At 44.7% G+C, this 12,109-nt stretch overlaps 1 protein-coding gene across 1 annotated transcript in view; it reads left to right on the forward strand.

The window, feature by feature from the left end:
- The first annotated feature begins 7,681 nt into the window (after positions 1–7,681).
- LOC100881424 (neurotrimin) overlaps positions 7,682–12,109 on the forward strand; it is a 29,864-nt gene continuing 25,436 nt past the window's right edge. Inside the window, exon 1 of the mRNA XM_003703247.3 lies at positions 7,682–8,498. Within this exon, the coding sequence (XP_003703295.1) occupies positions 8,429–8,498 (70 nt within the window). The 5' untranslated portion in view covers positions 7,682–8,428. The remainder of the gene's footprint in view (positions 8,499–12,109) is intronic.

Raw genomic sequence — 12,109 nt, forward strand, 5'->3', positions numbered from 1 at the left:
ATCAGCCCCTTTCATCGCCGTTCTCCAACTACCCCTTCCAAAATACGACAAAGCTATTTTTTTTAGTAAACCACTGCTTCGTTTTGACTCTTGCTAATTTCTCATCTTGCAACTTCAGAGTTTTGGAACTGTAGAGGCTTTACATTTGGACTTGGAATTTTTTTAGTTTACAGAAGCAGGATTTTGAAACTTCATAACACAAATAGAAGTAATATTTCAGGAACGCGAATACGCTAAGAGTCACTGAAAATAGCGATAGTTATTATATAACTACCTAACTCTGAACATTTAACAGTCCGTTTCCACCGGATGAATTAAAATACAATTAAATTATGTTGAAACCTAGATTTAATCCATGCCGTGCATAATTTCACGTTCAAAATGAAACCACCACGCATGATGTTTCCCATTACGAGTTATATTATACCTTCATTAGTCCAAAATGATACTTTAATAAATTTCATTTAAACTCTATTCCATTATACGTTAAAGTGATTAACATTTCATTAGTACTTGACAAAAATTGACAGTTATTTGCAGTATGATAGACAGATGATGAACTCGAATTTCAAACGATCCCATAACGTCCAAAACCCATATTACAAATTCTATTTCCAATTTATAGACTGTCGCATACAATTTGTTAACTTACCTTTCCGGAATAATAGACAAATAACAGTATCAAATAAACAACTTTTACGTTCGATAAATAACCCTCTACCGTATTTGTACTTTTTCGATCCCTCTACGGATGCAATTCCGACGTTTTTCCTTTTAACAAACTCGAAAAATCATGAATGTATTCACCGACCAAACATCAGCCGAGCTTTTCGACGAATTTTGCAGCCGTACCTTTGCTCGCGGGATGAAAAACACGCGAGAATTAAGCTCGTCGATAAATTCGTGTACCGAGCACGGGCGATATTAATTTTTGGAATGTTAACCCAGACGAAAAGAACGGGAAAGGGAGCTGCAGCCGTCTCGCGTGAAAAAAAGCGCGTGGCAACCCTCGAGGAAAACGAATAGCCGCTCGAACCGGGGATGTTTTTGTCGGCGGGCAAAGAACTTTATCGTCTGGCAAACTTTATCTTTATCGATACGTTCCGTGACACATCGAGCTTTTCCTCCACACCGGAATCTTTTGGCCGGGTCGTTTCCAGCTTCGACGTCGACGGTTTCGATCTGACGTGACGTAAAACGCCACCGTGTTTGAGAAATTTGTGGATTTCGGTTCTTGGTAATCTGGGATTTTAGAGACTTAATTACCTATAAAATTGAGGAATTTGGGAATTTATGAATCGGACAGTTGGACGACTGGAATCGGTGGGAGAATCGGAACTACGGAACTGGAAATTTAATCCCTTGCACTATGGTTTATTTGTCAGGTGCGTCAGTCAGCACTGACTAATTACAGCTACAATATTAACACAGACAAAAAGATTTGAAATGTTATCTCAATACGTTATTATGCAATCGTTGACTATGCAAATTATAATTGGACTTGAACTTCAAATCGAAGCGTTCTAAAAATTCGAGTAAAATCACGGCCGAAATACGAGTGCGTCACGAGTCTGACTCGTCAAAATAGCGCAAGGGGTTTAAGAATTAAAAAATAATTAAAACTGCAAATATAAATGTTTGAAAATAAAAAAAGGAGAATTGAAAAATTTAGAAGTCTGCAAAGTTTGAAAGTATTCGAAACTATCAAGGCGCGAGACGGAGTTCGAGGCAGAAATCTCGAATCCATCTTCGACGTGAACGGTTTCGAGGCGTCGCGAAAAGCGAAAGATTTTCCAGAGATAGGTGACGTAGGTCGTCTGGAGGTGAAGGGACGACGTAGAAAGGCGCAGATCCAAGCCGATACGCGTTAGGTTTTTGTTTCACCGCGAAAGCTCTCACAATGAAGAATCCGACAGTACTCGATCTTCCCATAGACTTAACAGTGTCGGTGTACGCGAACCTCGTTCTGGGATATAAATCCCCGACTGAGAGTAACGCAAATTGTTCGAGCTACACGGGTCGGGGAAAAAGCATACGTAGGGCGGGAGAATGGAGGGTGGAAGAAAAATGGTGAATGAAAGAAATGGACTGATGAGCAGGGAAGATAGACGGCGGGGAAAGAAGATGATGGACGAAAGGAGGAATGCGAGATTACGCGAAATTTGAAAATTCTGCTCCTTGGTTGTAAAAATGCTCGCCACGATTCTGATTGCGAAAACACTCATTTCTATGGTCGTGTTAATGCTTTCGTGCCACTCGACAAATATAACACGATCCGCTGACAATATCTTGGACGCGAATAAACCCTTAAAATTCTAATATGATTATTCGTTCGTGATTCCTTACAGTATTCACGATTGTTCGATAAGTTTAGAAATTAAGACGAAGGATTAAACATAGCTTAGTTTATATAATTAGGCTTTATCTCGATGGAGCGTACATTTCGTGTTCCACGAAGCTGGTGTTAAACGACGAGGAAATATTTGTTCTCCGATCGTTATAAACTGCGGATCGTTAAATTTCATTAGAAAGTTCTCGCATAATTGTTACAGTAATTGAACAAACGAAAAAGCGAAGAAAGCTCGAAGTAATCTCAGCGTTCCAAACGAGTTTGGCTGTTTTTTCAGATCCGACCGGGGAAAATGTAAAAGAACCGTTGATGAAGAATATAAAGGGGTTATATCAAACAGGAACGATAGGGAAAAGTGAAAGAAACGAGCGGGAAATTAAAAGAACCATCCTCGAACAAGTCCGTGGAAAGAAGCTGAAGAAAATAGAAAGGGAAAAGTCTGCGGAGGAGGTAAAAGAAGCGTGGGCGAGTGTGCGTGACGAGGACGGTAGCAGATCGGCGAGGAGAAAAGTTCTGTAATTTACCAAATGCCAGTCTACCGCGCCATGCAAATTCCTCGACGTCGGAAACTTAACCGAGATTCGAAAACTTACTTCCGACGATGAAGGTTAATCTCGACGGGTCGCGTCGAAGGAAACGGGGCGAAAGAGCTTACATATTCGGGACACTCGCTCGAAATTTCCCGGCGAACAGAAGACCTCTTCCTCTGTCGTCGATTATTCAAAATTACGAATTCTGATCGAACAGCCCCCGGCGTAGCTGGAAAGTTAATGTCCCGGGTTACGAAGGGCCAGAAACGACGAAGGCTCGAGGATTGCTACCGAGAAACGATCTCAAGGTAAATGTTGATTGAACCATTTTTCTCCGAGTGTTTGCACGGTCTACACGTCAAACAAATCTCGGTGTCTCCTCTCTTCTACGCGTGCCTAACAACTCTCCTGGATTATCGGGATCGTCGTTCCATCGATCGTTTGTAGAAAAATTATATCCAATACCGAAAAGTCACTGCAAACCGCTTTCTATAGAAAGGCAAATCTCACTCTTTTCATTTCGTTTGATTCAACAGTTTGAAATAAGTATTTTTTAACCGAATCTGCAGTGTTGTACAAGTGAGGTTTTAAATAAATTTTGGAGTTGTTTGTCAATAACAGAACATGACATTTTGGACATTTGAGAACAGAGGAAATTCAGTAATTTACAAATTGAAAATATAAAAAAATTTGTCAATTTCAGAATTTGAAAGAAATTCGGAAATAACTTGCAAATTAGTCGATTACTATTTTGCGCTCGTACACCCTCGTTAGTAGCAATATGCAAGACCCGGCTCTTATTTTGCATAAAGAACCACGTTTCATGCACGGTACGGTTGCAAAACGCGAAATTGAAGATCATCAGACATCAGGACGCGCGTTGCAGTACCTTTGAAAAACGTAGAGTTAATCTAGTATGCAGATGATAAGACGAAACCATAGAAAAAGTCGAGTGTCTTTTTCACGGGAATAATTATAACGCAAAAGATGAAAGAGGTGTAAAATTTCAGCTGGGCTACAAAAGATTGTGGATTGCTTAAAAGGGTAAGGTGAAAAAGGAAGGAGATAAAGAGAGTGAAGGGGTGTCCGGGCGACGACAATGAAAGTGTGGAAGAAAGTTTAAAGTAACAGGGTTCCCTGGCTCCTCTTTTTTCCCGTATAGTCGCAGGCCCCTAATGGGACCCACCTTCTCGTCAGACGGATTAACAGCAGCTCTGGCACCTGTAACGTTTGCACAAGAGTCTCAAATAGATGTTTATCTTTTAAAGAACTTTTTTTTATGGTGGAGCACGAAACATCCTTAAACGGGGTTCATAAAATTATCTTCATTCACGATACACGAAAATGGTACTGTTCTTACTGTGGGGCAACTTATCCTGAGGCTCGCATTTACTGAAGTACAGTTTTCACGTGTTTCAGTCTATAAATTTTCGTGCTGAGAAATTTGGGAATTTTCAAATCGAGTTTTTGGTCTTTCAGGGTTGTGGAGTTTCAAATGTTAAGTGGAAGAAATTCTTTCTATTTTACAAATTAGTATACTTGTGGTAATGGACTTATTGCTGTCCATGAATGCGATATCATTGTATACGATACAACGTGTTGGAATACCACGTGTAGCAATATCACGCGTGAAAATACCACTCGTACCAATATACTACGCGTAGAAATATGAAGCGTACCAATACCATGCGTAGTAGTACCACACATTCTAATATACCACGCATCGACACCACGCATAGAAATACCACATATTCTAATATACCACGCATCGACACCACGCATGGAAATACCATTTGCGAGAATACCACGCGTAGTAATACCTTGCGCAGTACTACCATGCATAGAAATACCACATATCCTAATATACCACGCATCGACACCACGCATGGAAATACCATTTGCAAGAATACCACGCGTAGTAATACCTTGCGCAGTGCTACCACGCGTAGAAATACCACATATCCTAATATACCACGCATCGACACCACGCATGGAAATACCATTTGCGAGAATACCACGCGTAGTAATACCATGCGCAGTACTACCACGCGTAGAAATACCACGTATCCTAATACACCACGCATCGACACCACACATGGAAATACTATTTGCAAGAATACCACGCGTAGTAATACCTTGCGCAGTACTACCACGCGTAGTAATACCTTGCGCAGTACTACCACACGTACAAATACCACATATCCTAATATACCACGCATCGACACCACGCATAGGAACACCACTTGAAAGAATACCTCGCGCAGTAGTACCACGTAGAAATACGAAGTGTACCAATCTACCACGCGTAATATCACATGTCCTAATATACCATGCGAGCAAACACCACATGGAATCACCAAGCGTACCAATACAAACAAGAATCAGTTCAGTTCATTACTAATATCGTCTAATAAAAAATAATTCCAATCTCAAAAATAATACCCGTTGTTGCCTCGCAAACATGGCAGCCCCGCTCGAACAGCGGGTTAGCGAAAATAACGAGACGAGTGCACGATTGAATGCTCGTTTAAACAGAATGACGAAGAATAATTAACGCGTTCACGAATTCCATGACGTAACCAGCGAAATGCAATAGGACATAACGTATTTCATTCTGGCGAGAAATACGCGTCAACGTTGCTTCACGGAGGACGCTTTAAAATATGTTTCGCCGAGCAAAGGGCAGAAGGAGAGGAAAAAGAAAGAAAGAAAGAAAGAAAGAAAGAAAGAGGGTACTTCTTTCACGAGGAAATATGAGCCCGTAGCAGTTCAGTCTGCTGGGAATAAGGTTAACGCCGTAAAGGACACACAATTTGTCCGCGACAAAAAAGAAAGTCGGGGCTTACCCGGTGAAAAAGCGGGCACAGAGAAACGCTCAAAACGCTGAACTCGAAGTAATGTTTGTCATAATTAAGCCGGGGACTAAATAAACCTCCTGACAAGGAGGAATGATCAGCCTTGCTCACTGAACAGAATCTTTCTGTTTACTCCTCAGAAAAAGCACTCGTTGCGATTCAACTCGTTCGAAAGATGTACATTGATGATCATCGTGCACTTTGCACAGGGAAAATGACGATACAAGGAAACGAGGCTTTAAAACTGGTTAATTGTTGAGCCTTTCAAATTTAATAAAGTTGAAAATTAGGGGTTTTCGAGAACGTAAAAATTTAATGATTCGGGGATTAGTGGAATGAAAAATTTTCAAGTTCACGTATTTAATCGGCGGGAATAAAAGCAAACGGGAAACTTGTCTCTACAGTCGTCCTTGCACAAAGGAAGTGTACGTTACAATCGAGCGCACAATGAAGAGAGGCAACCGACAAGGGAGGAAAAATCGAAAGAGCATGAAATGGAGTAAAATAAAAAAGGTATCTCATACGAGTTCGCGCGTAATTGAACGCGTAGAAGGGTAGAGAAGGGACGGCTGACTTTTATTAGGACGAAATTAATTTGAAATCCTGGAAAAGCTCGATTAAATGTTGGTCGTTAATCACGATCGAGGGAAACGTATGTAGCATCGAATTCGAACCGATGAGAATCGATTAATTCGGTTAACGTTAAAGGTATCTAATACCGTTGGCCGGTTCCTCTTTCCGTTGAATAAGATTAACGGGAGGCTGGAAGTTGCACGGAGGAGAACGGTAAGCGGAATAACGTCAGGCTCGCCGGGAAAAATGCAATAATCGTAAGCGACCCGAAAACGGCCGGCAGAGATAACAGGGGCGAAACTAATGGTAATCACGGAGGCCGGAGAAGAACAGAAGAAAAAGGAAGTGACAACGAGGCGGCACGACGAAAAATAGGTCGAAAGAATCCTAAGGAGGATTCATTACGCTCAGCTCGGAGCCCGTCTACCGGATCATCTTCAGCATCGATAGAAACGGAACGACTCGAACCGGGGTTGCACGGTATTTTTCGAAAACAAAACGGACCAGAAAAGAAGAAAAACCATCAAGGATCCGAACGAAAGGAATGCAACCGCAATTTCGACTGTTTGTTCGCCGGTGGTAGCCGAAGAGAACGCGAAGCGAGAAATAAACGGAAGAAAGCTCGAGAGCGGTAGAGAGCGGGCGGGGAGGGTAGAAGAGCCAAGTCACGAAAACGGTGGTGGTATTAAAAGCCAACCGGGAACAGTAATCAGGCGGCTGAATTAAGAATCGTAAACACCGAAGGAGACCGAGCCAAAGCGAAAGCTGATTAAAAGACAGCGAGGGTTGTCGGCTCCTCGTCGTCCTTTCCAATCGGCCTGAATTCGTTTAAAACTCGAACCGGCCGGCTAACTAAACCGCTGCTGGTCAATCGACGAGCCGCAAGTTTACAAATCCTCCTACCCCCGGATCGAAACGCGAAAGGTGGGAGAGCAAGAGGAGCAGCAAAAAGGGTACCGGCAGTCTCTGACTATTTCCAAGCTAGCCCCGTGTCGTCTCGGTGAAAGCGACACGGGAATACGAAGCTTAACATCGTGAGAAGCGTAAAATTTGTTCAGAGGGGTGGACGAAAGACGTCGCGCGGCTTGGAAGAGCAAGAAGCGTGGAAGACGCTAAAGCAACGAACAGCACCAACCACCACGACGGTGGTAGTAATACGGCGGAGTAGCAGAAGCAGAAGCAAAAGCAGCAGCAGCAGCAGCAGCAACGACGGCAGCAGCAGCAGCGACGACGACAACGACAACGACGACAAAGACGACGACGAGGCTGGTGTGCGCGACGGTGGTAGTAGTAACGGTAGCGGTGGTTGGTGGTGGTGGTGGTCGAGGGTGGTGGTGGTAGTAGCGGCAGTAGCAGTAGTAGTAATCAGAGAAGAAGACCGAGAAGGAGAAAGGGGTAAGAAGAGAAGAGGAGAAAGCGGGACGGAGCGAGAGCTGGAGGAAGGAGGAGGCTGACTGATCGGCAGAGTAGAGGAGAAAGAGCACGCCTGCGCGGAATCCCCGGGCGGGCGCGGGCAGTGCCACTGGAGGCCCGGCGGTTTCAGAGCTTCGCCCGGGACGACGAACCGCAGACGACCCGTACGCAAAACTCGGTCGTAGTTAGCCGCGTTGAAGGATCGTCGGGAAAAAGGGGTCGAATCACGCGACAACACTGGCCCCCGGTGACGGCTATCGCGCGCGCCGTCATTCGGATTACTCGAGCGTACAAGAAACGGCCGGCCGTTCGGACGCACGTTGGAAAGACGTGTCCACGTCGCGATATACATACGTTCGTATAAGGTATACGGTCTAAGAAAGAATCGGTGCGTAGACGACAGTTGGTCGGGAGACGATGTGATCAGTGCAACACCGGTCCGGTGGTGTGTCTCCGTAATCGGTGCGCGACACAAGAGGGAACGAGGAAAGGACGAGGTGCGAGTAAATGGTACTATGCACGAGGTCTGGTAGCATCGAGCCAAGGAGGATGAACAGAGTGACGACGGAGGGCTAAGTGTGAGACGGTGCACCGGGCTGGTGTGCTGGTTGTTTTGAGATGTCAGTGGACCCGTCGGAGACAACCGCGTCGTCGTTCTCCTCGTCGCCGTCGTCGTCGTCGTCGTCCTTCCGCTCATCTTCGTCATCATGAGGAGATCCTGTTACGTCAACTACTACGTCCTGTGCCTCGTGTGCTGGATTCTCCTAGGCATCACCGGTAAGATCCGTTCAGCTCCGCGCGACATATGTTGCCACGTTCCGAGTGCTGGCTCACGCGGATCCGTGCATCGATCTTTCAACGTTCCCGCGGGAAAGTGTACCGAAGCGCTGGTTGGAAACCACGAGATACGTGGCCAGCCGAGGACGTGGTTTTTCGGCAACGGTGATCGTCTCGTGTGCCCTAGGTCCAGGTCCACGGTGCTGACTGCCGATACGCTTTTCTCTACCGGCTAAACCTGAGAACCAGGGGGAGGGTGCGGAAGGGACAGGCGGGGCTTTGGAGACTTTGTACTGCGGATGGATCGATCAGATTTTGGGGTGTAACTGTGCGTACGTGAATTAGCACGCGGATCCGTGCGAATTGGTGTCGCTTAGCTGTCGTTCCCCGTGGAATTTGGCAGCTGATCTCCGTGAATTCGCGATCGATGACTCGCGAGGATCGAGATACGCGAGTGGAAGGAAAAAGGAGGACTCGTAGGCAGGGGGTGGGAGGGGGCTGCCTCCGGACCCGGTCCAGGGCTGTATCTAGCGCCGCCCTTGTTTGTCGCGGCGACGGTATTGTATTTTTCCCTGGTCTCTTCTTTGTCTCTCGGATCCCTTCGTTTTTTTTCTTCGCTATCCTTGTCGGGTCACCGTGTCGACTCGATGATTCCGTCATCGGGGTTACGGAAGATGGGAGGGGGGTGTCGAGGCGAAGGCAGAAGGGTAGCGTGTTCCCTCATCTTCGCTCTGACGTCGTTCAGGGACGTGTCTATCGATTTCGTCTCTCTCTCTCTCCGTCGTCTCTCTGTACGCGATTCAAATTTTCTTCTCGATTCTCTCGACGATAACCGAGTCGAGAGAACAACGTGTACGTCGAGAAACGTACCGGAACAGGAACGAATCGGCCGAGTGTTCGATGTTTTTCCATCGACGTACTTCGATGTGTTTTTGATGGCTCTCTCGACGACAGAGTAATGACTATAAACTTAATTATGTCGGTCAGAACGACGCGTTCGTGCTATTCGCTTTTATTGCGCCCCGTTTACGGTGGTTCGCCGCTATCAAAAGAGTATAGTTAATGGTTCGTCTCGTCTCTTATACGGGTCACGACACGGTGTCCGCGCGATTACCTGCGCTTCTTCGTGAAACGGAGCATCAATTTTCCGAGCTTATGTAACCCTTATGGAAATTCCCCGTTAGTTAACCCCCAGCCAGCGCGATAATTACTCTTCTCCGTGTCCTGCGTAACTTTCTTTTGCTGATTCAATGGAAAGTACGTTAATTCACGGATCACTACCCTCGACATGTCCTATCTTAATGATCTGCCAGAATATATATCTTCCTCTTGAACCGCGGAAGCTTGCCAGCACCCTCCTCGGTCACTCGCTAATATTTTTCCTTTCCCGGTTGAAGCGTCTCTCGGGTCTCCTTATCTCGCCGAACAGAAACGACGTCGACGGAAAAGGGATTTATCAAGTTCGCCATCCGACACTGCTTTTCTTCATCGATCGTGTACGACACCGCGAAAAAACCTTTCGGTATGCAGCGTGGTCATCGACTCGTTATCGATCAAGTCGTTCGTTATCTGCATCGGTCGCTTCATAAATATGTCCCGAGCCTCTCTCTTCGTTGCCTGTTATCGAACCGAACGATCCCGGAGCAGGAAACGTTGAAATACACGCAAAAGGTTGCCAAACCGCGAACTAAAACGACACTCGTAGAGAACTGTACCCGAACGCGAAGCACAAATCGATCCCGTTAATGCAACTAACGTGCGCTCGGTAATTTTGTTAAACAATTTACCGAATTCTGGCTCTCGCTTAGCCTTCCATGCCATCCTACCGGAACACACTCTTAATTGATTTCAACTACGCGCTCGGCCGTATTCCGAATCCGCAACACGAAAACAATTTCTCCATCGACGCGATGCATTATGCACTTTCGGTTCGAGCTACATAATCGCGGCACAGCCACCGATTATACCTCGCAGTGATTAAGCGACCGACGTAGTTACCTCAGAATGAGGATTTCGGCGTTCCGACGACCACCGCTTACGGAAAATCGCTTCCTCGGTTACGACTCCCTTGTCTGACGTTCATTTTCCCTCGCGCCGTATTGCACTATTCAAGATGTTTCTCGATGCGCAATCGGCTAAGATTTTCCACCTCTCGTGATATTACGTCGAAAATATACGTGGCCTCTCGACATTAATCCTACGAGCCAATTTTCTATGCAAAACCAAGTTAAAAATGTACATCGAATCTGTTTTCTAACAAATTGAATGGAGATCGCAGGTAAAATTGGACACAGAAGAATTCTGTTCTCTTGTATATTTTCGATTGAATTTCTCGAGAGGAATCGATTGCTTGCCAGTTGTACAACGATTTGAAAAATATCCAATAGAAGTTGTTAGTCACGGTAAATTTATCTTCGGTATATCGAGAGGAAGGAATTTTTTCATCTACAGAGTTCGACGGCTATTATTAGTTTGGATATTCAAAGTTATGTTCTCATAAGAAATCGATAGAACGAGCTTACGAATTATCCAATAAGAAACTTTCAGCGAAATTTAAAGAAACTTATAAGACTTATAAGAATATCGGCGGATGTGACGTAGTGCAATAATATCGGGATATCGATGGTTCTGAATTTGGAGCAATGGTCAGGACCGTACCCAAACTTCTACTCCTTTACAATTATACTTACACTTAGTTCTGATGTATCACATAACTAACGAAAGGAAAATAATTTTGTAATGTTCGAGTAATGGCGAATGGTAGTCGCAATAAATTTTATCCGATGAAGGTTCTTTGAAGGCAACCAAATTGATAATCAAATTGTCTCTCAACTTTATACGATCAATTTGCAATTATTGCAAACACGTTGGTCAAACCCAGGGTCTTTGCATTATTTTCAACAGAAGCGTTGTGAACCACTCTGTCGTTTATTTTGAATAATACACGAATATCTCTAATTAATTTTTGTTTACACAGATTTCTTTTGAAAACATCCCACTAATGAACAAACAAATTGCTTTCTATCTTTTAGCGATTGATTTGCAATTATCGTACAACATACGCGAGGAAAAGATCAACACCATTAGCAGAGGATAAAAATTATAAATTGTTATTGTTCCTTGTTCGTCCATAAAATTTAATTTCGCGTAAAATAAATAATTATTTTGCTAATACCGCTCGATTGAACGAGAATCGAGCGACGTCCATTAAATCATGGCGGTGCAGTGTTGAAAGCGCGCGATGAAAGTAGTCGGACGTAAATGTTTGATGAACCGGTAAGACAGAAAATCGAGTTAACTTCGTTGGAAGGGCGTGGAGCAGCCGATCTTCAGGGAAACTGAAAATCCAGATTTATGTCTGAGTTTAGTGCCCGATGACGTCGTAAAATTACACACGGAACGCCAGTACGTACGTGTCGTTCTAATAAAGCGACAAGGAAAACGCACCCCCGTCGACGCTCGACTCTCCGCATCGACCGAGCGAGTCTCCAGGGAAATATCTGTCAGGGATGCTACGTTCTGTTTTCCAGAAATTTATTTCCACTTTCGACCTTCTCTCTTCAGAACCGCGACTTTTCATGGACGATTTCATCCGATTGCACATTTCATTG

Source organism: Megachile rotundata, chromosome 5 (assembly GCF_050947335.1).
Source record: "Megachile rotundata isolate GNS110a chromosome 5, iyMegRotu1, whole genome shotgun sequence".
Taxonomy (NCBI): Eukaryota; Metazoa; Arthropoda; class Insecta; order Hymenoptera; family Megachilidae; genus Megachile; species Megachile rotundata.